This window comes from Haemaphysalis longicornis, unplaced genomic scaffold (assembly GCF_048455015.1).
Source record: "Haemaphysalis longicornis isolate Haplotype H1 unplaced genomic scaffold, Haemaphysalis longicornis Haplotype H1 scaffold_1, whole genome shotgun sequence".
NCBI classification, from domain to species: domain Eukaryota; kingdom Metazoa; phylum Arthropoda; class Arachnida; order Ixodida; family Ixodidae; genus Haemaphysalis; species Haemaphysalis longicornis.
In genome coordinates, this window is record NW_027526203.1 from 434,563,578 (window position 1) to 434,590,289 (window position 26,712).

At 46.0% G+C, this 26,712-nt stretch overlaps 1 protein-coding gene across 7 annotated transcripts in view; it reads right to left on the bottom strand.

Annotated features, from left to right (window-relative positions):
• Window positions 1–13,471: 13,471 nt before the first annotated feature.
• Window positions 13,472–26,712, bottom strand: part of LOC144155766 (histone-lysine N-methyltransferase EZH2-like) — a 43,152-nt gene continuing 29,911 nt past the window's right edge. For 3 of the 7 annotated variants that reach the window (XM_077687412.1, XM_077687414.1, XM_077687408.1), the window contains 10 exons: window positions 26,434–26,621; window positions 23,674–23,932; window positions 23,226–23,339; window positions 22,353–22,414; window positions 22,191–22,286; window positions 20,237–20,318; window positions 19,980–20,145; window positions 17,770–17,850; window positions 14,243–14,474; window positions 13,472–13,632 (listed from right to left, as the gene is read on the bottom strand). In XM_077687412.1, coding sequence (XP_077543538.1) covers window positions 17,793–17,850; window positions 19,980–20,145; window positions 20,237–20,318; window positions 22,191–22,286; window positions 22,353–22,414; window positions 23,226–23,339; window positions 23,674–23,932; window positions 26,434–26,621 — 1,025 coding nt within the window. In that variant the 3' untranslated portion in view covers window positions 13,472–13,632; window positions 14,243–14,474; window positions 17,770–17,792. Of the gene's footprint in view, window positions 13,633–14,216; window positions 14,475–17,667; window positions 17,697–17,769; window positions 17,851–19,979; window positions 20,146–20,236; window positions 20,319–22,190; window positions 22,287–22,352; window positions 22,415–23,225; window positions 23,340–23,673; window positions 23,933–26,433; window positions 26,622–26,712 lie in introns of all 7 variants that reach the window. The other 4 variants (XM_077687413.1, XM_077687411.1, XM_077687410.1 and 1 more) reach the window with 4 other exon arrangements.

A 26,712-nucleotide genomic window follows, 5' to 3' on the forward strand; every position in this document is an offset into this window, starting at 1 on the left:
GACACACGGGCGTTTTCGCTTTTCGCCTCCATCAGAGAAGCAGCCACCGTGGCCGGGATAGAACCCGCGTCCTTGGCCTTAGCCACCGCGGCGGGTGCTTGGCTCAAGTAAACTTAGTTCAGTTTAAAGCAGGCGGTCGTCGGCTTTAAGTCGGTTAAGTTGATCTAAGTTGAAGGCTCCTTGGCCCATCGATTGAAAAAAAATTAACGTGCCACCTCAAGCTCAAAGCAAGCCCTCACAACCACCACCACCAGCAGTAGTTATTTCACTGTCTCCTTTCATGTCCTTATAGCGCTGTGACAGCGTATTCGTTTTGAGTCCGGGGAGTTTAAATACTAGCCGTTAGACCGATTTTTTCTTGTGCGTATGTGACGATGAACTGTGCGTATCGGTTAAAAGAGTCACACTTCCATCAAAGCTGAGATGTCGCTCTTCCATTGCTTTATTCGATGACCTCCGGCATAAAATTAGGCTGAAAAAAAAACGTTGTCGTAATGAATTATGGAACTTCATTATGCAGTTCGGTGGCAAATTTGTGGCCTAGTTGGGTAAGAGGAAACCGAAAGGGAAGAAGGTGGATATCGCATTCGTTATGCCCGGTCTGCCTCGCGCACAAACTCTCACAAGGAGGCGATAGCGCTTGCTGCACTGAGGTGAAGGGGTGGCATTGTATATTCCTGCAGTGAGGAAACGCCCGGACCCTTGGGCTGGTTCCCCAGAGGTGCAAGGCCGGGACAATTACAAAGTAGATGCGGGACTGTTGAGCGAGCCCCGGCATTGTAGTAAGAAATAAATTAACTTGACATGCGATGTAATCGCTGCTGAATGTGCGGTGTTAACTTCGATCAGTGGTCATCCAGTTCTAATTACAGCTTTTTGGTCAATTCCCTGGGAGGGTATGTGACCATACGCTTCTGCTGCAAAACCTCATTGAGAGAAATGAAAGCGGTACAAGTGAGAAAAATGGAAGAGGCTACAGGCGGACGCAGATGTCTAAGGTTCCCGAGGCGCAAGCACCCGTGCTCGCTCTCTCGACCAGCGCAACCTGGTGAGAGAGGGCGGAGCTAGTGAGGGCCACCTCCCATGTCTCAGTGGTCTGCTCTGGTTGCGAACAGCGCTACACACCGACGGTTTTGTAGCGCAAGCTACACTACGCTACCTCGGGCAGTCTTCGCGGGGTGACCAGTTTTGCGGCCCTTGAGCGCTAGAGGTCAAACCCCACCCCCTTCCGCAAACGCCCGGCACGGAGCAGCGGCCCGATAACAGGGAGAGATAGACGGCAGGGGAGAGATAGGCGAGGAGGGAGAGGAGACGTGTGCGGGACTCGTGCGCGGGACGGGGCGTAGGAAGGCGAGGAGGCCGCCGCCACCGTAGCGATAAGCGCGCGCCACGAAGGAAGGCCACGAGGCCACGTGCGGCACAGAACCATGTGCGATAGAGGAAGACAAAGATCCAGCTGTGGTCCCTCTTACAGCGGCGAGGCTCAAAGAACGCCGTGAGGCAAAAAAGAGGAAAAACGGTACTGTTGCGTACAGCTTTGCTACCTTCAAGTCTTACGCATTAGTGTGAGCTTCCTTCATTTTTGAGTTGAGATGGCTTTACAGGGCGTACGGACCGTTCGTCGAAAGACGTAGGGCAATTCGTAATAATTTAGTAGCAGCGCGATTGGTCGCGTTGGGAAATTCGCCATGGACGAAAGCAACAAGTAGTTCAGAAAGAAGTTTTCTATAACATTTAAAGGCTTATAGCATGGGGCTTGGGGTGCGGCCTGACCCCGGCGACTATTGCCGGTAACGCACTCCCTCACCAGAGCAGGATTGGCCGCCCTGGTGTAGTAACGGCCACAACCTCCCATGAATACGCCAATTAACCCACGGCCCTCAGTCTCCAGTGGCTGCGAAACAACTGACCACGGCGGCGGTCAGACCTGTGACGCAGCAGAGGGTGCTAAGAATACCTGGACCCGGACAGACTGCCATTGGAATCTGAACCTGGCAACGTTTAACACGAGAACCTTATCTAGTGAAGCGAGTCTAGAGGTGTTGTTCGAGGAATTAAAGGGCATCAAATGGGATGTCATACGGCTCAGTGAGGTTGGGAGAACAGGTGAAGCCTTTACGGTGCTGAAAAATGGACACGTCCTATGTTACCGTGGTCTAGAGGACAGAAGAGAACTGGGAGTGAGATTTCTGGTCAATAAAAGCATAGCTGGTAACATTGAAGAATACGATAGCATTAACGAAAGGGCAGCAGGTCTTGTAATTAGGCTCAGTAAGAGGTACAAGCTCAAGGTGGTACAGGGCTATGCCCCCACATCCAACCATGACGACCAGGTAGTGGAACGCTTCTATGAAGATGTGGAATCGGCAATGGCTAAAGTAAAAACACAGTATACCGTAGTTATGGGGGACTTTAATGCTAAAGTAGGCAAGAATCAGGCTGGAGACAAGGCAGTTGGGAACTATGGTCTGAACTGTAGAAATAGCAGGGGGGACCTACTAGTTGAGTTTGCAGAACGGAATAACCTACGCATGATGAACACCTTCTTCTGTAAACGGGAGAGCCGGAAGTGGACGTGGAGGAGCCCGAATGGGGACCATAAAAATGAAATAGACTTCATATTATGCGATAACCCTGGCGTCGTGAAGGATGTGAAAGTGCTCTAAAGGGTAAGGTGTAGTGACCATCGTATGGTAAGATCTCGAATTAAGCTAGATTTAAGGAGGGACCGTAACTCAAACTAGTACGAAAGAAGCCGATTAATGAGCTAACAGTAAGGCGTAAAGTAGAAGAATTCAGGATCGCGCTGCAGAACCGATACTCAGCTCTTACCGAGGAAGCCGAGCTTACGACACAGGAAGCCAGCGACAACCTTACGCGCATTATCACGGAGTGTGCAGTAGAAGTCGGGGGCACGATGGCTAGACAGGATACTGGTAAACTTTCCCAGGAGATTAAAGATCTAATTAGGAAACGGCAAATCATGGCAATCTCCACCCCAGCTGACAGAATAGAACTAGCGGAGCTTTCGAAGTTAATCAATAAGCGTAAGACAGCTGACATACAGAAGTATAGTATGGAGAGGATCGAATACGCTGTAAAGAACGGAGGTAGCCTGAAAGCAGTGAAGAGGCGTCTTGGCGTGGGGAAAAATCAGATGTATGCACTTAAAGATAAGCAAGGCAATGTCATCACAAATAGGGATAAAATAGTCACAGTGGACGAGGAGTTCTATAGGGATCTGTACAGTAGCCGGGACATCCAGGATAATGCCGAACGAGAACCGGGACATCCAGGATAATGCCGAACGAGAAAGTAGTTCAGAGGAGCTAGACATCCCACCAGTAACGACCGAAGAAGTAAGGAAGGCTTTGAAAGAAATGAAAGGGGGCAAAGCACCTGGTGAGGATCAGATAACAGCAGACCTCTTGAAGGATAGCGGAGAAATTGTACTTGAAAAACTGGCAAACCTGTATACCCAATGCCTAATTACCGAAGTGTACCGGAATCTTGGAAGAACGCGAACATCATCCTAATCCATAAAAAAGGTGACATGAAGGACTTGAAAAATTACAGGCCGATCAGCTTACTGTCAGTCGTGTACAAGGTACTTACCAAGGTAATCGCTAACAGAATTTCTGCAACCTTATATTTCAGTCAACCTAAAGAACAAGCAGGGTTCCGTAAAGGTTGTTCAACAATGTACCATATTCACACGATCAATCAGGTGATAGAGAAGTGCGCTGAGTATCTGTATTCTGAACCCCTATATATAGCCTTCATAGATTATGAGAAAGCATTTGACTCGGTCGAAACCCTAGCAGTCATTCAGGCATTACGGAACCAGGGGGTAGATGAACATTATGTAAAAATACTAGAGAATATCTACAATGGGTCCACAGCTACCATCATCCTCCATAAGGAGAGCAGTAAAATACCTATACGGAAGGGCGTCAGACAAGGAGACACGATCTCTCCAATGTTATTCACAGCATGTTTACAAGAAGTATTCAGAACGTTGGATTGGGAACAGGTGGGAGTAAGGGTTAATGGAGAATACCTCAGTAACCTCAGATTTGCCGATGACGTTGCCTTGCTAAGTAACTCGGGGGACGAATTGCAAAGCATGCTTTCCGCACTAGACGAACAGAGTAGAACCGTGGGCCTGAAAATTAATATGCAGAAAACTAAATTAATGATCAATAACCTCGGGACAGCACAGCAGTTTGGGATAGGGGGCGAGGTAGTGGAAGTGGTAAAAGAATATATCTACTTAGGCCAAGTTGTGACCCCGGATCCCAACCATGAGGCAGAGATAATTAAAAGGATCAGAATGGGGTGGAGTGCATACGGCGGACATTCTCAGATAATGAATGGCAGCCTACCATTGTACCTGAAGAAAGTGTATGACAGCTGCCTCTTACCGGTACTCACCTACGGGGCAGAAACTTGGAGGCTCACTAAGAGGTTTCAACTTAAATTGAGAACGACTCAGAGGGCAATGGAGCGGAAAATGATAGGTGTAACATTAGGGGCCAAGACGAGAGCGGAGTGGTTCAGGGAACAAACGCGTGTTAAGTATGTATGTATGTATTTATTGTACTTAAGAAAAGGAAAATCCACTAACAGGCGTAAATTGTCTCGCCTAGGGGGCGGACACCGGAACGCCTGCTGGTGTAGGGGGGGAGGGGGAGGATAGGGAGAAAAGAATACATTACTAGTAGAAATTAAGAAGAAGAAATGGACGTGGGCAGGGCATGTAATGCGAAGGCAAGATAACCATTGGTCATTAAGGGTAACAGAGTGGATCCCTAGAGAAGACAAGCGTAGCAGGGGGCGGCAGAAAGTTAGATGGGCAGATGAGATCAAGAAGTTTGCAGGGATAAATTGGTCACAGTTGGCACAGGACCTGGGTAATTGGAGAATAATGGGAGAGGCCTTTGCCCTACAGAGGGCGTACATAGGCTGGTGGTGATGATGATCATGATGATGAGCATACAAAAATTTGAGAATTAGGTTGGGACATGGAACGTTTCTGCATGAAAAAAAAAAAAAACTGGTGCGGCTTGCGCTAGTGGTTCAAGGCTGGATGAACAGCGGAGCTGGGGGTCGACCTAGCTTCTTCATGTTTTGCTAAGCTTCGCTAGGCTTTGCGAAGTTTTGTTAGGTTTTGCGATGTTCTTGTTAGGCTAGGCTAAGTGATGAGGGGTGAGGCCAAGTTTACCGGATTTTACAAGGCCGTTCTGGTCCGTCACCCACACTGACGGCGGATCCTACGGGTGAAAAAAACCATAGCTGTGACAAGTTTTTTTTTTTTTGCGTTTTAGTAGCCCAAGAAAGACTCTGACCTTTAAGATGGTATAGTAAGGGGTGCGCATACGCATATGCCGCTTGAGCTCCCACTCGAGCAGGCGCGAAAGCCGGCTTCACCGTTACAATACCTTATCTGCGGTGGTGCAGCCTTTACAGGCGGCGCAGTTTTCTTTAGCTGCGAAGCTGTTTAGCAAGTCGCTAGTTTGGTGTCCGCAGTTAGAAATACCAAGAAAATGCCGAGCGCACGTGAGCGTGTCCCTCGCCGCGATCGCCCAGCGTCCACGGCGCACAATTGTCAAGCCAAGCATACCCATTAAGAGAGATTGGCCAAGATTTGCCAAAAGAAAATCAGCGTTCGCCGTAATCGTGGCAACACTTGTTCGGAATGAGAAAGACACGTCGTAGCGTACGTACCTCCAAGGTGATGTCCAATGATTATCACTTAAAAAAAACAAATAAGGAAGCTCACACTCATAGCAACAATGATGAAGGAAAGGTCGTTGCGGCAGCGAAGAAGAAGCAAATCGGCTGCAATCGTGGGTATAAACCGTCGTGATGGTCGTGAAGGTTGCGTACAGCTCTCTAACTTCAAGCCTTACACGTTAATTTGAGCTTCCTTCATTTTTTTCTTGCATCTGACAAATAACGCACACAACAGGGACAAAAAAGGAAACACGGACAGACGATTCTAACTGAAATTTTAAAAGAAAAAACATGTCTAGTCCACTTATAACAACATCCAAGTGCCAAGGTAATCCCATCTCTATACGCCTCGAGCGCGGCCTGTAGGGGCGCCACTGAAATCCCCCTAGCGGCCCGTTTCGAAAGCAGGCGCGGGAGTCCGCGCCCCGCTCCCCAGTGCCGCCGCTACTTTTGCGGCACGTTCACGACTGAGATTTACCGTTTGTGGGCGTTTGAAATTCATGTTTGTGTGGAGCAGTCACTCTGTTCGCAAATGGGGTGTGTTTACGAGAGTGCAAATGTTTCCGACGCGATCTTAGTGTGGTATTTTCGGTCTGTATAAGCGCCAGGTGTGTGTCAGAGGCCAGCGTCGCGGAATCGGCGTATGATGGAGCCGATTGTAGTTACACTCACCTGAATTTACTAGCCGTGTCTCCGTAACCACCGGTTCCTGAGATGTTCATGCTACAGCTATACACTACGATTTAAATCGGTTTTGTGCGCTTACATAATCAGCGGAGCACTCATACGTGACAGCACACCAGTTACGTTTGCCAATATTATACCTCAGATATTGATCACCACCATTTACAAGCCAGTGTGTGTTAAATTCGGGAATATTCAGCAAACGTACGATGGACAATGCATAATTATACTCGGGGATCAGCACACGACAGAGTCGTCTTGTCGTGAGGTGGGCGCCCGCAGACCTTCATCTGCTACATATATCCCCTGCGAGCAGCGCGGAGACGGGCTTACAATATAATCCGCGTGCGCGACTAATTGCTTCTTCGAAATATCGTCATATGGCACAGGGAGCCTGCAGAACAAACCAGAAACTGAAATCAGAGGGCCTTATCACATACCATACTCTTCCAACCACACATTTCATCGCTTGTTGAACAGCCTACCCTGTATACTTCCAAAAATGCGTCCGCCGTACGATCAGCTCTTCGTTGAAGTATAAAAACAAAAGGAAAGTGAACGCGAGATTTATGTGTGGGATTACTAAAACGTTCATTGCTTGATTCCGCTCCGCATTTGTACACGGCGTCCCCCTCCCCGCCCCCCCCCCCCCCAACCGATTTCTCGCGAAATAGCAGCTGCATTTCGCGTATAGTTGGTCTAGTGAAACCTAGACGAACGTCTTTAGCATGCCAGAAGCTGCACTGTTTTTTTTTTTCATTTACGTTACAGCTATTATGTTTCTAAATTCCGCATTGGCACAGCATTTATTTTTCTGTGGTTTCATTTCCTTGGTTCTTGCTATATGGCGTGTGTGGACACATATTTAACGACGCACAGGCTTGGAATATACTTTACATTTTCGCATGGTTTATATTCTTATAAAAGGCATCAGTTATTGTCCGGGATTGGGTAATCACATCCCCGAAACATATTTTTCTGCGGCGTATATATGCGAAACGAAGCCGCATTCGTTGTCCACGCTGCAAAATGAAGCCAACCTCTCATTGTGCCAGTATCAGGTCTAAACAAGGCGTCAGTAGAATTCATTTGTGCCTAATGTTTTGGAGGTGACATGGGTGATATGTTGCTGCCGTCGCCGACGCCCAGAGAGCGGCGACGAAGCGCGCAGAACCGCGTCCCCGGGTAGCTCTTGCAGGCGATCGCGTACTCTACGAAGACGCAGCTGCTTTTTAAACGTACTCTTTGCCTATAGTCGTCACCATAAAAAGTTTTTTTTAGGGCGCGGTAAGGCGAAAAGAAGCGAAATAGAACCAAAACACTGCACGAGCCCCTATCAGTCACACAGCGCAAACCCCGTCAACGCCGCGGAGAAGCGGCGGCAGGCGGCGCAGCGATCGCGAAGCTCGAGGCGTATAACCGATAATTGTTATAAGCGGGTTGATAAAAAAAAGCCAAAAGAGAGATGAAAACATTTTATCAGCATGCAAGTGAGGTAGTGCAACTACCTGTTTGCAGAAAAGCCATAGTCTGTCAGCTTTGATTGCTTCGCGCAAAGCTGGCGCACATCTTTCTCAAATCATCTAGGTGCTCCGCATAGTTTAGCGGGAGGCCCTTCGCGAAAACGAAGTGCCGGGGAGACTGTACCCTCCGTTGGGCCTCCTGCGATGACACAACCTGTGTAGGCTGGTCAGCCTCGTCGTCGGAGTCGTCGCTCTCACCGCTGTCCGCAGCACGTACACGCGCAACGATCACCTTATCACTGGCACTCGGACGTTTCCAGAACATCGTCTGCGTGGAGGAAGTCGTCCAGACCCGACGCATCTTCGTGAAGCGCCGACCACAACTCCGGCACCTCTTCATCGTCGGGCGCTCCGCAGGCCTCTCCTGGCATCGCTTCCTCCTCGCGACGTCTTCGGACGAAGCCCGCCTGCCTAAAGCAGTTTTGCAGCGTGGAGGCGCGGACACCACACCACGCTCCGAAGATAGACTGCACGGCCATCAGCAGTGTTGTCTTCAGGTCCGGTTCCTGGCCTACCCGCGCGGCGTTATCCACATTCAGCAGAAGCCTGTCCAGGACGCGGCGACGATAGAGCACCTTGAAGTTGGCGATCACGCCGGGGTCCATGGGCTGCAAGCCGGCCGTGGTGTTGGGCGGAAGGAAGAACACTTCCACGCTTGACATGTCGGGCATGGAGTGGTGCGCACTGCAGTTGTCTAAAACAAGTGCCACATTTCTCTTCTGCCGCTCCATGAGTTCATTGAACTCCACGAGCCACTCGCGAAACAGATACCCTTGTCATCCACGCCTTCCCATTGTGGCGGTACCGCACTGGGATTTTTGCAGCACTGCGGAAGCAGCGCGGGTTCTTTGATTTGCTAATCACAAAAGCCGGACACTTCTCGCTGCCGTCCATGTTGCCGCACAAGAACACAGTAATGCACGCGCAGCTTACTGTTCTTTCCACCCTTACACCGGTCTCCCTTGACCGCTTGGGTCTTCGAGGGAAGCTACTGGAAAAAAAAAGACCAGTTTCATCCCCGTTGTAGATGTCGCGGTCAGCATACTTTTCGAAGATGCTTGGCAGCGTCTCCTCTTCCCAAAGGCGTTTTGCTTCTACATCGAGGGATGCTGCCTCGCCCGTGACGGCCTTATACACGATCCCGTGCCTCTCCTTAAATCGTTGTATCCAGCCGCCACCCGGTTCGAAGTCGGTCTCGTGCAGCATGTAGGCGAACTGCTTCGCCTTCGCGGCCAGAATTGGCCCGCTGATGGGCATTGTTACGAATGAGCCCGCCGCTGGGCTTTGTTTCAACACTCCTCGGCTGTGGGGCGAAGCCTCCACTACGTGCGCCTTACAAGCAGGCTGTTGGGAATGAACATCCCACCGCTGTCTCTGAGGTGACGACTGGACCCTCTCACCGCCGCCTCCACTGGTGCGACTGGCCATCCGAGCGCAGTCACCGGTGTAGCGACGTTGCCCTACTCCGTCCGCTATCGACGCGGCGCAGAGCAGAGCGATGAAGTTCTCGAGCCGACGAAACGTTGAAGTAAAACATTTATATACAGTATGTAAAGGGTAAGCAAACGTTACATGATTCGCACAAAGGCGACAGCACCCTTTTACTTGGTGCTTCCGAAGAGACTGGTGCCGGAGAGAAGCCGCCGAGGAATGCCGCCGATGAGAGTCTCCGCGCTTCTTTTATACCCCGGGAAGTTCGTTGTGGCCCCGAGAAGTTCGAATAGCTCCAATCAGGGCTCTCGCTGCCTGAAGTTTGAATTCCGACGAATGGTAGCGAGGCGGTGAGTCAGCGGCGCCGCCAATGGGGAAAGGGAGGGCGATGCTCCCAGATGCTCCCGCCGTCTCCGTGACCTCGCCTTCGGGCGTAGCGACAAGCCCTTATTTGGTCGTTCTGAGATGCGGGATTCGGCCGCGCCGCAGCGACGAAAGGGAGAGGCGTGACTCAGCCTCGCTGTCGGCGCGTCGCCTCGTGCAACGCATTTGGGCCAGGCGCTCTGGCACAACAAGGCCCCCCTGTCGGTGACTCACGCTTGCACGTCTCGACTTGTCTGGATCTCTGGCGCCTATCTATCGGCGCGATCAACCTTCGATGGCGTGCCGACGCAACACATAGAGACCTGCCCCAAGGACACAGAAGCCCCGCGTCCGCTGCAGAGACCTCCTCTCTCCCCTCTCTCGGACTCAGCGTGCGCCGCTACAACCGACTGCTCACGAACTCTGGAAAGAGTGTTGTCTGTGCCGTTCGTGTGTCATCGTGTGTCTGTGCCGTTCGTGTCGGGTGGACAATCTAGAGGGAACGCTTGTTTCGACTGTTAGCGCTTTGGGTATAAATACGACCGCCCCCAAGCGCTATAGTTCATTCCTGTTTGAGCAGTGAATCAATGCTGTCACTCTGCTCGAGTCTTGTACCGTAACCTCGCCCGTCGGGGCATTGTTCTTGTCTGGCTTCAGCCATCTCTCGCTATGAAGTACACAGTTACGTGTCGCCTACGGCTTCTGGGCTTCTTCACGGCTGCAACAGTGGCTGACCGCTCGCTTCACACCACGCTACCACACGTATGTCGGAGCTAGGCGACGGAGCTCGGCTCGGGTCGGCCTTCCCGTACGCAACAGCATGTTCATGGCACGTGCGCCCAAAAACCAGTCGAACAGGGCGTCTTCAACTTCTTTGTGGGCGCCCCGTCGAACCCTCTTGCGGTTCCCACTGTCCATGCCACTCTCACTCAGCTTGGTAGCGGAGCGGATGATTGTTGAGATGGTCGATTGGGACATTCCGTACTTGACCACGAGGGCGGACACTTTCAGTCCGTTACTGTGGTCCTTCAAAATGCTCTTCTGCGCTTCCAGTGTGATTGCCGTGCGCTTTCTTTTCTGCTGCGACGGCGCGCAACCTTGCAAAGAAAGCGCCGCAGGCGGATCGGCCATGACGTCCAGTCCGCGGTGAAACGTAAAACGGAGGCATTTGCGGAGGAAAATAGTCAAAGCTGGGCGCACACAACAAGCGCGTGTGCGAGCGAGCGGCGCGAGCCAACGTTGGTGCGACAGGGCGCGCGGACGAGGCCAAAGCAGGACGGAAGGAAATCTGCTCCTCCTCTCTCTCCGGCGCAGTAGACTCGTTTTCTGAGGGGTGGACGGGACACGAGGCGCATCGCGGCGCGTCTCGCATTTTCGGCGCGTGCTGTAACCCCATTCAATCGCTATATCCGATATCGTGGCACTGGAGCATTGTAATAGGCAGTGTATTTTACCATAAATGCATACAAAAGTGGTCGGTGCCATCGTTGTTCATTGTTATGTCCGATATATTGTTATAAACGGTATCGTTACAAGTGGACTCGACTGTATTTACAGACTGTCCATGTTCTATTTGTCAAGATGAATCAATTCCAACAATGCCGGCTCGCAATTATGCTTTTTTTCTTGCTATCTTCTTTGCTAACTCCACTCTACCAAGCTTAAGCTTAAACAGCATCACTGTTAAAATAAAATTCAGCAGCCTGTCAAAAAAAAAGTTAAATTCACTACTGAAGTTACCGGGCACAGGGTGCTGCATGTTGACCGAAACAATCTTATCATTAGGTCGAAAGTTGAGCAGTTCAATGAATGTGTAGCCTATAGAATGTACCTCCATGACTAACAACAAAGTTGACCAGCCAAATGGTTCAGAATAACCGTTCTTTATGCGAAATGTCACTTTCCCGAGATGGTTTTCCTAGGTTCCTGAGCAGTCGGACTTTTGAGGGAGAAAGCTGGGGATGACTGCCGTGAACCATGCCTTCCGATTTGTTTTGTTACCAATGCGTGGCCACGCCAAACCATCTTGTGTCTGAAGCGAAGTGTGCGTTTCCGCCTCCTCCCGTATCCTACAGCCTTGTTTAATTAAGAAAGGGTGTAGCTTTGCGGTCATTATCCTAGACTGCTCGTTTGGTTAACAATGTTCTTGATTTAATTCATTGCTCCCAGAAACGAGAAAAAAGGGCTGAGGCACTCCATCCCCGATGCTATACTGTGCATGACACTTTCTTTCTTTACTGCTTCTTCAACGTTTGTGTTTTTTTCTAGTTTATATCTGGGCACCAATTCGCATCAGTAAACATTATTTCTAGAAGAACCTTGCTTCACCCTTAACGTCGTGACGAAATACTCGATAAGCAAGACACCCGATAACAGTGAGATAGCTCATTCTGATTTTGGAAAAGAGCAATAAGGGTGCTTTGAAGCATGATGCATGTAGTCTGCATAGTTTCTCACATTTTTAAAATGTACAGCGCATTTGTTGTGCTCAGGCGACAAAGGTTGGGCATTGTCAAAAATTGCTTGTTTCGCCAATAAAAATGTGTTGTTAGTCTGCGCTATGTCAGGTGCCCCATGCGATGAATTGCCCTACTACGAGTTGCCCCGCTACAAATTGCTTTTCGCCGAATAGCCCTACAGCCGTCTAACAGAGCTTACTTTTCGTTAGCACTGGACCCCATAAACATGAATGTGCTTGCGGTGAAGTATTCTTTACAGGCCTAGACGTCGTTTTAAGGCATGCGAAAGGTGCCCACAGTCGTTGCCCTCAGTGTCAACATCAATAGCACAAAATGGCCGCCGCTGTAAAGAGGAAATAAATTGATTTCGTGTGAGATTTGAACCAGGGTCGCTAGAGCAGCAGCCATGTGCTCTAACCACAGCGCTAATCTGGCACCCTGGCAGAGTGGAACAAGAATTAGTCTGATGCGTGTGCCGTGACAGGTGCACGTGGCGGAACGTGCGCAGAGCGGGGCACGTGGAGGAGAGCTCCGATTTTGAAGCCTGTGCCCTTTAAAACATACCTGGAATTCACGTTTTTATGAATCTCATCAATGCGAGGTTAGTTCACCCTGCTTCACATGTAGAGTTCCCCAGCTCAACTTCTATATGCACTGGGCTGTCTCACCTCCTCCTCTGTTTGTGCTGTTAGTGGTGAATACGAAACAAAAGATCACTTTTTCTTGTACTGCCAAGGTTTTCCTCAAAGACGACGACGTCACCTTGCCACGCCATTACAACGGCTTGGACGGCTTCACTGGCCATCCTGCTTTCGTTTGGGGCTACATCCCCCGAATTCTGTCACAGAGGTGTGGCTGCAGCCATCCATGCATACGTTTCCGATACCAGGCACCAACCATGTTCGCCGTTATTCTTGAGTATATCTTTACCTGTACAAAACGTTTATTTTTCTCTTCCAACTCCTGTGTCCGATCTTTTTTTTTACCAATTCTTTCTTGCGATTATGTGCACTTTGTTTAAATGTCTCTAATTTAGTTTTGTAAAACGGGCGCCCTTCACACACCTGATTTCTGGCGAATACCCCACGTGGGTATGTGTCATGACATAAGGAATGTTCCGTGGCAATTGCTTCTTTTCTTATGTAGGATATTAGTTTATTGCACAGGCATTCAGATAGTGTTGTAGGAAAAATACAGACTTAGCAATGGGGTTACAGCAGGTGGAGAGGCTGCCACCATTGCACTAAGGAAGTATGTGAGGGAAGCAAGCACAAGAATGGGGAAAAATAATTTATTACAAGATGAAATGCTTATGCATTTATTTGCACTGGGCCCAAACAACATTTTCCTGAGATAAAGGCTGCTCCCGGGTATGACAAAAATATTCCCATTTTCGCTTCATGGGTATGAAGTTTGACTTTTAAGTAAGCCCATACCTGTAAAGGAAGGTGAGGCACCTTTAGGACTGAAATTGAACTAGCATCATGCACGTATTCACATTTATCTTTTATGATATGCTGAAATGAAAAAGAAAAAGAGTCACACTATAGCAGGGATCTTCGAACTTTTTGGCCAAGATGCCCATTCTGTGCTTTCAGTAGTGATGGAAGCAGAAACACTAAACACAAGCGAAAACAATACCAAACAGAATCATAACTATGAACGTGGCCATTCTATATTAGCAGAAAAAATAATCACCAGGAAAAAATAATTACCACACCCACCTAAATGCAATGTTTATGAAAGCCAGTTCTGGCCTTTCATTTTAGCTTCACATCGAAACATTTTCCCCATTAACTCTTTCCCAAACTACATTGCACACTAAATTCCAAACAAAAAACATTCCAGTGTCAACGAAGTGCCATTATTACAACCAATGGCTGTTATAACCAAATTGAGCAAAACAAGGTTGAAACTTTTTCAAGCACTTACTGGTTTTTTACCAAGTATTTAGCAAACTGAAAGTAATAACGTTTGGGCCATTGGCTCAACACAATGCGCAGGAAATACTAACGCCTACCAGGCAAGATCGAGCCTCCACATCACCTTTGCTTCCTCGTCAAATAAATGGCAGGTTTCATCTTTCTGTGGAGATGCTTTTTAACCATGGTGATTGTCAAAAGCCTAAAGAACACAGTCCATCCAACTGTGATGATGTAGTGCAGAAACTTTCCCTCTCTCTGGAAGGCGTTGGAAGGAAACACTCGCAGTGTGGGCCACCTGGGCACGCAAAATAAGATAGGCAGCAGCAAGGTTTTCTCCTTGATGCTTCGTGTGGCTGCAAAAAAAGGGACCAATCGAATGCTTTTTGCTGTGAATGGAAAGATAGAAGATGACACACACAGTGAATATGCACGGCTGCAAGGCTCCTTTCAGGTTGGAAAGCACGCATTATGCACATAGAGCACCCATTCCAGCACTGCACATTTTTCACATTCACCTCCGAATACTTCCATTTTATAGAGGCCAACGAGAAAAATCGGCATTGTAATGAGCCATTTAGTTTGTCATATAACATACAGTGAAGTTGATGGTGCTGCTGCTGCTCATTGTTATGTTTGATATATTGTTGTAACCGGTATTGTTATAAGTGAGTTTTATTACTGTACAACCCTATTCCTTTATCAACGCTAAAAGCAATTTATTTGGCACCTTCCACTCCCACCTAACATACTGTGTCGAAGCGTGGGAAAAATACTTATCATTCATATTTTGAAATAGTTATTACACTGCAAAAAAAGAGCGCTGAGAATTATGACGTTCTCTGCATGCCCGGCTCATTCGGCACCGCTAGATATAATGCCCTTTTTACTCACACGTGATTACAAAATAGCTTGTGTTGCCCAGAACAAATTATCAAACAACAACTCATTACTACCCTTAATATTTATAACACCGCTCAGAAATACAAGAACTCTTTCAGGCAACAACCTCAACCTTCCTGTAATATGCGTATTCTATATTGTGCTTGTTATAATTGTATTGCTTTCCTTTAGCGTAATTATGTGTGCTTGCAACGTTAAAAGTATACTAGCTGATTGGGCCTGGTACTAGCATCGTTGCTAAGGGCCCAGGGGAAATTTTCACTCTTGTACCGACCAATGTTCTGAAGTAAATAAAAATGAGAATGAATGAATGAACTCTGCCAATGCTGGACCAACTAGCTCAATAAAATATGCACTTAATTAAAGGGATAAACGGCATAAATAAAATGAAAAGCATGACCTACACTAAAACATGTTGACATTCTGACTCGTATAAAGAATGACACAGATGGAGAAGCAATGAGAATGGTAGAACCAGTGATTGAGGACTAATGTTTTTAACTTTACTAATGCTTTGAAGAGTGGTTGCAGACTTTGAACTGGGACTTCAGGAAAGCAGCAAGTTTCCTCTGTACTTCAGACTGCATACTAAAAAAAATAATGCTGAATCGCCACATAAAAAAAAAAACACCTGAATTTCTTTAGCATTTTAAATATGGCTTCTAAGCATGCACAATTCATACTACCCCATTTCATTATACTCAGGGATTTTACTGGTCCCCTAAAAGGACACTCAAGTGTGAATGAACTTTCACATAAACTGAATGAGTCCACCTTTCAAAGCTTTTTGGCTTTTTGCAACGACAAACAATGCTTTGTATGTTTAGAAATAATTAAAGCCAGCATATTCCCCTTGTTTCCCTTTCATTTTTCCCAGACACAAAAAAAGACCATGCCACAAAGCATGCAGAGGTCCGTCTACAAAGCTGACTGAAACAGGGATGTGCCACCCCCTAGGAGAAGGTGCTGAAAATTCTTATGCAATTCCCTAGCATAGCAATAACCAGTGTCACTTCGAAAGGTTTTAAAGTCACTAAATAAAGCTTATTTAGTGATTATAGAAATAACAACCCTGGCACACAACAAATGTAATGACATTGAGAACAAATGACATTTGCTGTTAATGTCAGTAGTTTAACCTTACATGAGAATAACAAATGACTTCTGAAAGTGCATTTGCATTAGCTTCCAACCCGGATCAGCAGCCTCGGCAGCAGTGGTGGATTATTAAACAAAAAAGGTTAACAGCAGACCGAAGGGCATGGTGCCCTCTAAACACGATCAGTAAACATATATTTTACCCTGCATATTAGATGCAAAGGTAAATGAAGGCAAACAATGCCTTTGCAAAGCAATGCCATGTCTGCTGCTAACCAGAAAGAGATTTGTTGATCTCTTGTCTTGGCTTGTGAGTCTACTTATGTCATTTAGAATAGTGATACTTCTTTTTACTTAAAAAATAAAAATAAGATAACCATAAAAGGTAAAATGAACAAATTTATATTACATTATGAACAAATTTACATTATACATCGCAACTCTGCAAGTTTCCTAATCTTCCCTGGAATCATTATCAAATGAGATTTTTTTTTTTTTTTTTTTTGCTGTGTAGACCTGCATGGCCAAACCAAGTCGGAAAACTGAATGTCATTTGCTCTGAATGTAATTAGATTTCTCATGAGCCAGGGGTGTAAAGCCATTATGCAGATGCTAACAGTAACAAAAAACAATATCTCTCATGTTCACCTGCATAAATCTCTTAACTGTTGTTTCACAACATGAAAATTATTTAATCAAAACTGAAACTGACAAAACAAACAAAAAAAAGGCGTACCACCGGTGGGATTGAGGGAACCTGTTTATTAGTGTTTAAAGGCTGAAGTTTGTGTTCTTTAAACATCATGTGCCGAACATAAGTCCCCACATACATTTTACTTTGCATTTACATGCCCCTCCCTTAGTGTCCTTAATTCTGCCAATCCCATTTTACCCTTCAAAATTTGTGGCATCACAAACTGCAGTGCAGAAAAATATACGGGTTCACGGTGTTCTTTTCCACTCCTTTGTCATTTTTTGCATTACTATTAATGCTGTGAGCGGCACGTTTGTATTCACAGTACAGTGACCTACTGATACAGACCAACTTGTTTTTACATTTTATACGCTCTTTCAGGCTATGTAGATTCCACCATTTTTTACACTTACATTCCCTGTTGAAAATATGTGCTCACGGAACCATGCTGTGAAAAATCACACGAACAGGATGAACATATCCTCCCTTCGGTGCATTTTTTTTTTATGGAGATTGAAATGTTCCATTTGTGATGAGGGGGGGGTACGTAATATGTGGGGATAGTGTTTCTTTTCCTCTGAATGCAACACAGGGCTGCAGGTTATATAAAGGGGTGGGTTATATGTGTGAAAATATGGTACCTACAGAATAGCTTTCCCACCGTCTCCCTAAGGAATGAGCTACACTTAGATCTCTGGTGTTCAGGTTGCAACCAAAGCGAGGGGCCCACTGATTCCTAACAGGCTTCAAATAATTCTAGCTTTGAACTGCAGTTTACACGACCAATTCAAGGACTGCAGGGAGACACCGGAGCTGGTGCAATGGCTGCGCAAGGGGGGTGGGGGCCTGATTACCTTGGAGCCATCGGCCATGGTTCCCAGCGCTAGAAGAAGAAGAAAACTATACATTCAGTACACTCAACAAATTCCACTATTGTGACTAATACCATAGCTTACAGTGAAAAACTGCCATGGGTGATTCAAAATTCCAATTCCCGCTCAATGCCCACAAACTTCAACTGTTCAGTTGGTCCATATCTGTAAAAAAACGTGGCATTCTTCAGCACACACACAAACAAAAGTCGCACCAGAACAATAACAAAATGTGCAGCATACTCTCTTATTGTCACAACTGTGACTTCAGTTTTCACTTGTCCTTTATAACCAGCTGTCTTTTACATCCAATGTCTGTTATAAAAGAGGTCAACTTAGTGGGAAAGATAGGGCGGCCAGCCATGTGGGTGAATAGTGTCTTATACCCAAATGGGTTACATCCATGTCTCTTATAACGAGGTTCAACTGCACCATGAAACCTTTTTGCACATGAAAAAGTAAACAAAAATATAAATCTTGATTGAACTCAATATCGGTTGGGCGCTGTCGCACGATTACTTTCAATAACAATTCAGCTTGAAGGTCCTTAAATGCAACTGAGATTTAATTGTGCTATCAAATGCCAGAATTGTCCACCGGCCTCTAAACATGACGCCTGTTGGGGTTAACGGCACAATGTAGTTTACATAGGACATCGAAGTTAAAATTTTTCAATTAAGATTGAAGCAGGCCATTTGCCAGAGATGAGTATTTGAACAGCTGATTGCAGGAGTATAAGCTCCAATAATAAGGAACGACTGCAAGCACCAAATCTTCAGGCAAGATATCTTTTAGGTTCTAATTAATATTAAAATTTGTGAGCTGCATACCATTTGGAATGGAAAATAAATATCAGAGAGTATGCATACGAAGCTTGCTTCGTGCTTAAGTTTGCATCATTCAGCACAGAGACAATTTACATCATCTAAATTTGCAATTATGTTACTTTTTCATCATTTGGAGTCTGCAAACTGACTATTCCTTGGAAAACAAATTAACCGTGACAACATTAAACCGACACAAGGGACAAGCTAAGCCTTTCTTTTAACTAAGGTGTTGAACCGCAGGAAATATTGATTAGGTTCATTCCATGTAGTGACTGAAAATGAAGCATTTACATTCCTGTCATTGACCAGAGGGGGGGGGGGGGGGGCGGATTTGTGAGAAATTGACTAAGTTGACAGTACGTGAAAGAGAAAGAACCCAAATGGCACTGGCCATATTGCTCTAGAAATCATCGCCTGACTTGCTACAAATGAAGTGGTCATTAAATATTTCCCACGATAGCAAGTCTCAACCTGTTTATGCAACCTAGCCAGACACTTTGTGTGCTCTGAACACTCTGAAAGCAACCTTGGGTGCAGTCCTCATTATTTGTGCACGTAGTCAGGCCCCCATCTACATGGCATATATGATTAGTGTGCCATTCACGATGCATGTGCTTCATGTTTGGCAGATGCTTAATTAAGGGGTAACCACACAAAGGGGTAACCACATTTTGATGAGCGAGGTGACAAGCATAACCCTACGAGAGCAGTGACCTAGTCGTGCAGGCGACAGTAAAGTGAACTAGAAGTTTAGAGAGTGGGTCAAATGGCACCCCCCCAAAAAAAGAGGCAATAAAGGGGCCAAACTGTTTAAGGGTGCTGCAAGTGTTACCCCTCCATACAATAGCAGCCCCCTGTGCAAGAAGAACGGCTCCAACCCCGAGTTGGATCACCCTGAGTTGAGCTCACAAGCCCTTGTTCTTTGGATAGGCATGCAAGGAAACTAAGCAATCCATGACGCAGGTCCTTTTGCCGCCAAGCTTGAATGTACAGTGTTGCAACAATAAATGAGCATCATCTGAGCTCATCTGTTTGTGCATGAACTTTACATAGAGGTTGCATTTTACAGTCAATTTCGTATAGCGAAATGACTGCTGATAAAGCTTATCTGGTTATTTACGAATAGAATACAAAGAATTTCTACCGATGGCGATGATATCGGCCATTAAGGAAGAATGACTGCTGTATGTGAAACAGCAATGCCACCTGTCTGATCCAAAACAAAATAATTTGCCTTGCTTGAAGAGTTTAGAACACGTTCATACCTCCTACTTTTTTTTTCTGCATTATTGTCGATTCTAAAAACCATAAAATTTGTGCAATGAATTTGCAACACATTGCACATGGACTTTCCAACGAACAATGCAAAAATAAGGCAGCAAATGTGCATTTCGATGAGCAAGTGAGGCAACTGAGCGTGTGATTGTTTTGTCGGTTTAGGAACATGCTGCATGATTAATTACTTACCTGTAATCAAAGAACAGCTCCTCGCCAGACTGAATCTGTCGCTTTGCGAAAATACCAATGCGGTGATCTCCATTCACCATCAACACTTTTGCATAGCAGTTGGGGTTGATGGAGTGGTTGGCAAAACGGATCTTGTTGCCCTTGCGTGTGGCATCCACAACAAAATCTGAACACACAGAAAAGAAAAAAACAACCGACCGTAATGCAACCCAGCGCACCTAAAACAAGCAAAATGTAAAATTAACTTATTCCCTTACCGTTGTTGAGATTAAACAGGAAGCTGCACATGTACTTGTCATACACCTTTCCTCTGCGATCAGCTTCATCTTGCGAAATCATCTGTGGTAGAGGAAAAGGTCCCAGCAAGATAGATATAGTATAGCTCTAAGCAAATTCAAAGGACAATAGGCAAGGAACACCTAGCTCAGTCAATATTTCTACGATTATATAGTAGCACAAAGGTTTAGCAGCATAATACTAGTGGCGGTACTTAATCTTCTAATTTCTCTGAAGCACTGTAGACACCAGGGCCTTTCCAGCTAGTGTGGAGAGAAAAAAATGGCTGACGATTACTATACTCCCTAATGCGAAATTTGTGCGCAGTGTGAACTGCAGTCTTCTCGGTCACGGCGCATAGCTGCTGCCTCTCGGGAGGTGATTGCGTGATGAGCGAACGCACGGTGGTGGGTGCTACTCTGCCGCTATTTCGCAGCGTGTCGCCACCGCCGAGCATGTTGTAAATTGTGTTCGAGCCTCCTGTGCAAATGTCAGCGATGGTAAGCGTCTGCGTCAACAGCGCGAACTGCGTCTCAGGAAGTGATCGCAATCTGCATCTCGGGAAGGGACCACGAACTACATCTCAGGAAGTGGCCGCGTCATCGTCGAGTGCACGACGGCACGCACTGCTATGGCGTCATCTCGCAGTGCGTCGCCACCACCCAGAATGTCTCACAGCCTCACCCTCACACTTTCACCAAACTCCTCCTCCATTTCTTTCTGTCTTCGGTTCTCCCTTCATTCGCTAAGTAATGAAGACAACGCTGCCGTCAAACTACAGTAGCAGGTGCCAAAGTGCTACGCACTAAAAGCCGCTTATGCTTTTTCACCGCTCCCAGATGTCCATGGACTGGGTAAGCTGAGGGGCATGGGGGTGGTGGGGCTTGAGTTTGCACTGACATTGGAAGCAAATGTGAATGGCCATAGTACGTCACTGACAAAGAATCTGCATCAATGTATTTGAAGTTACAATGTTGTGCGCATGTATGTAGTCCAGTAAATGACTTTTTCTAAATTCCTCGACTATTCTAGCATTTTTATGACCACATTTCAAATTCCATGACCAGTGAAGAAGTCGTAATATAGCAATTGCAGAATGCAGACAATGAACTTCCAAGAGAATGCAATGAACTTTATTAAGGCTGCACGAATGAGAGGGCAATAAAAACTTGCTCTCAGTGCTTGAGAGAGCCTACTTTTCTTGGAGGTGCAGCCATTTAATGCGTTTGCATTAACAATGCAAGATTGACAATTGGCCTGAGACATACTAAAGTGTGATGAACAGGGAGGCTGCCATGAAACATACAAGTGCAAAGAGCAAATTACTTTTCTTGCCAGTCAAAACAACAAATGTATCCTAGATTACTAAGTCGAGTGGGTGCTGTAGAGTGCCTAAAAACAACTAGTGTACCACATCAACTTGCACTGAAAACTTGTAGACAGACTTCAAAATTCAAAAGGGCAGACTGAAGACTTGGGAAAACTCAGAAAAATACATAAAATAACCAACTCCAACCAAAAGTAAAAATGAAGAGCCCAACATTTTAGGATTAGCTTAGTTCTAAGAGGAATGTGCCACAATTTGTGTGACAGTCTTTTCCCCCAATTGGTTTCGCTTTCTAGGATAGCCATTTCTCATAAATCTATTTTGTGGTCGGATGTCTCGCAATGTTCAGTGACGGCGCTGCACTCTCCCCGTGCTAATGGCTATAAGATGCTGCAACATGGCTCCACTCACCCCGAATGAGGAACTGAGGTGGTTACAAGATATCGCTATACTTTTGGTAGGAGTTTGTAATTTCATTTTTTTTCAGTAACACCTTCCGAACTAAGATTCAAGACCAAGACCTTCAAGACTAAGATTTATATCCAACAACAACAATCCAGATTTATATCCAACAATTTCTGCAAAGAGACAACACAAACGCCACTTGCCTCTCCACAGTACTCAGATATGAACTCATTTTTCTGAACTGTCTCCTTCAAGAATATGCCCCACCCGGCCACGTCCGACGGAGCCAGTAACAGGTGCTGAAAAAGGTCAGTCGGCATGTTGAAAATTGTACTCAGTGGTCTGCGTTAGTGGCTGACACTTACTTTTCGGAGGCCCCTCTGCACGCTCACATTCTTGCAGGTAATTTTCTGGACATCAAACTGATCTGCAGGATAAATATGGCAAGCAAAAAAAAACCTTTAATGCTTGTCCTTAAATGCAAAGCTCTCTGTGGCTTGGGAGAGTTATTCAGTATTGCCCCATATACAACCAGCTGGATCTTTGTAGGAAATAAATCCTGTTGTGCGAGAAATAAACGGGAGCACTCTGCGCATTAATACTAACATTTGTTTCACTGCCACGCTGTGGTGCCATGCTGTGGTGCACCTGTTAACGGCATGTTGGCAATTGATATCTCACTGTAAGAAGCTAGATCACCAGCCAGATACCTCAAAGTGGGTGCAGTAGCCAAAGAATCCTACCATCAAACGATGCTGCCATAACAGCAGCAGTAATCGAGCGCGGGTTCTCAAAATGCTTGAAATGCATTTTAGATTTAACTGTCAGTCAGTCAATTATAGTGAGCTGGTTATGCTGCAAGCACAGCCGAACAGTTTTCAAAGAGGGCGTGTTCTCCAAAGGCTACAGCTCTGCAGAACCTTTATTTATAGGCAAGCATCACAAATAGTAATCACTAATCAACCCCACAACATGGGAAAAAAAAAAAAAAAGGCAGTAAAGCAAAAACTGTAATATGTAATCACAATTTTTTTAAAAGTCACATACGTAGTTTTATAAACATCTAACAAACACTGCTAATGAATAACCTGAAGCACTTAAAAAATCAGCGCTCAGGTGCTGATGGTAGGTCAACAAAGCTTTTGATTAGGCAGCTATGCAAAAATGCAGCAGCCCAATGGCACTCAGTGTACCATGACCATAACTGCTCCAAAATGGTGTGAAGACTAAAAACGCACCAGCTCCACAAGTCTGGCACAAATCCGGATCACATTCTCGCACTGCCAGATAACATGGGCACTGCTTGGTGTTGCACTGTGCCTTGCAACGGCAGCCTGGGAATCGCTGTTGGCCTGCAAACACACACACACAAAAAGAAAGCTTTATGCCAGCAAACAGAACACTGCACCTGGAAGATTTCATGGGGCTACAATTTCTGCTACAGTGCTGCTGAAGGGAATGAAAGGTTTCTAGCCAACAAAAAGCACCTTACAGCCAAGAATGCACCCAAAAAAAAGCACTCGGACTAGAAATTTTAAACGGCAACTACAGCCTAAGTGAATGGCTACATGCTGTTGTAGAGGAGGTACTTGAAATTATGAGCTGACAAGCTGAGTCTGTTCAATAACCAGGTAGCACATGCGGTAGAGCAGGAGCAGTAATGGAAGAACTAGTGTAAATGCGTACAGTCAGAGCTGCAGTGGCAGAACTTTTCACAGAAGTTTTGCGCCATGACACAGGGGCAGTTCTGGTCGCATGGCTGGCCTGGGTGGTTGCAAGGTATGTAGTTGTGGTTTGTAGAGCCGTCCTTCTTCAGCTGGATCTTGCGACAGTGCATTGACCAAAGCCGGTGCTTCTTCTTCTTTTTGCGAGGTGGACTGCTGTCATGAGAAAGCTCCTCGGAACTTGAAAGGTCAGCAAGTTCTCTTTGGGCAAAAGCATACACCTGAAAGCGCCGGAATGAACAGCCATGAGCAACAAGGCTTTCATTTTCTTTTTTTTTGGTATGCAAGACAGTGCACATATTGATTTGTACCTCACAAAACCAAAAATAGATGGCATTCCATTTGAACACACTAGGCAGAGAACATATCTCGTTAGCTTTTAAAGGAGCCATGCAGACACGGGAAACGGCACCGATCATTGCGCAATGTACTCATCAGTGTTCTCGCTGCAGGTCCTTTTTTACTGCCTGGCCTTCACTTATGGAAAACTATCTTATCAAAGCTGCAACAAGCAAACCTCATCTGGACGCAAGCGCACTGCCTGTTTTCCCGGCGTTGCTTGGGGCCGCATTCAGCACTTCCTCCTACGCACCCCACGTGAACAGTGCGGGCCTTCTAGCCTGGAAACCAGGGACAGCCAAATCCGTATATAAATGCCTACCGGAGCTGCAACAATTGGGACACGGCACCGATCACTACGCAATGTACGCATCAGTGTTCTTGCTGCAGGTTAGTTACCTCGATTGCTGCAGCCTGAAAACGTCACATCGATTTCCCATTGCGGTGTTGTGCCCCCTTGATGTGAAAACCAGCTGCAGTGGCTTTTACTGCATGCAGTGGTTACTTACTACCATGTCGTACTTTCACACTCGCTTTCGGCGCTGTCGGGAGACGAATCAAACCCCGGCCCTATCTGTGAGTATGGTATTCAGACAGATACGATTGATGTTTCCGCAGTTTTAAAGGCCAATAACAGAGTCGAATCTGGTCAGGAAAGGATATTGGCTGAACTAGCTAATATTCGACTCAGAGAGGCGGTCTCGTAAGAGATAAATAGGCTTCCGTCCGATGGGGATGCAGGCATGCTGCAGCCTCAGATAGCTGAGATAAATGAGTTACAAACACGTGCAGGAAACGCAGAGAAGAGGCTGCGCCGAAACAACCTACTGTCTTTTGACTTCTGGGATGATCGAGCAGAGACATGGAAGCAGTCGGAAAAGCGTATTATTCCTTTCTGCTCCGAAAAATTCAGAATTTATTTATTTATTTATTTAGGTATTTATTTATTTATTTACATACCTACTTCGCTCGTTGGGCATTATAGTAGGGAGGACAAATAATCGATACAAAATACAAGATTGCACACTCTTTAAAAGGTTGAAGGAAAAAAAGAATCAATTGCGAGAAAACATACAAGGTATAAATTAGTAAGCCACGCCCTCCAGACTGTGAGTACAATACTAATCATACATGTGGTACAATCTGAGGGAGCGCATGAGACAGCACTAAAAAACAAGTTTCGCCCAGGTAACAAGGTACATTCATTAACACAGCACGCTGGCTAACATGGCAAAGCATAAACATCAAAGAAAGTTTCAAATGGCGAATACATTTTTATCTACAAACATATTCTTGGAGAACAGTGGGGAACGTTACATCAGAAGCAACTTCAATTGGTAGTTCAGGAAGCAGCAGGTTCCATTCGCGCATTGTACGGAGAAAAAAGGAGTTTTGGTATGTGGTTGTGCGCGCACATATTGTGGTTGTGCATGCCAACAAAAGCAAACGCAAATTAGGCAGGGCTTAAAAGCTTGCCAAACGAGCTATATGCACTTAAATGTAATGAATATTCATTTTACAGCGGTAAGAATGGTTCGGTAAACAATGAAAGTTACGAAAAGACACGTAAGCATAGAAGTAGCGATGCACACTGCTGTTGGTGCTGGGCGCACTATGCTTGTTTTAGTTACACAGCAGTCTGCCGCTGCATACCCCATGTTTCCCGAAACTATTACTTTCTACAGTAACAAAAAGAAGCCAGGTGCGAATACGGTCAAAAACAAAGCAACGGTAGGGCCATCTCGGATAACGGTAGGGCCATCTCGGAGGACTGACGGCAAGCAAGGCTGCAGAGCCGTATGACGCAGTGGAAGTTCGTTTGAATACGCGCACTTATGACTTGATTGCTGACGTCGCGAAAACATACGATTTGGCGCGAGAATCAAAATTTTAACCTAAAGTGATTAATTTCTCAGTGAATACGGCATCATTTGCTGCCAAACAAGCGCTGGGGGCACTATAAAACACGAAATCTTTCGAATAAAACAAATGTCTGCATGGCCCCTTTAAGCACAACTGCTGTCCACTCTTGCTTAACGGCATTAGTAGAAAGCCTATACTGTTAGTGAAACCAGAAATTCTCATGTTAACTGCTTTGGACTATGTTGTAGGGCTAATGATACCGTACACATTCTAGTTGCCCAATGAAAGTGCTTTGTGCACTAATAGAGAGGAGGCGTAACAGTGGACATCAGCATCAATACTTGTAAAGGTGCCTGAATAGAGAGAGAAATCTGCCAAGCATTATTTTTCCAGGTTCTTCGTTCAAAACTTGATACCACTAATACAGTCAATCTCAGTGCAAATATGCCCCAACTAGCGTAAACTATGAGCTAAAAGACCATTCTAATTCACTTAAGGTAATGAGAAAGCTGCAGCTCACCTGTGCGCAATTCTTGGTAAGAATGAGTGTAGCAAGTGCACAGTAGTTCCCGTAGAACGCTTTCCACAGTACACGGAAAAGCGACTGCTCAGCACCAGACCATTCTTCCTGGAGTTCCTCCTCTGATGGCTGAACTACTGGCTCAAGTGATGCCAGGAGTTGGGCAGCTTTGTCCTCAAAAGATTTGCCTGCAGGGGGGAAACATGACTGGCTGCTGAGTAAATATTCACGACACAGCCCGCAGAATTAAAAATAACTGCTACATATCAACAACTTAAT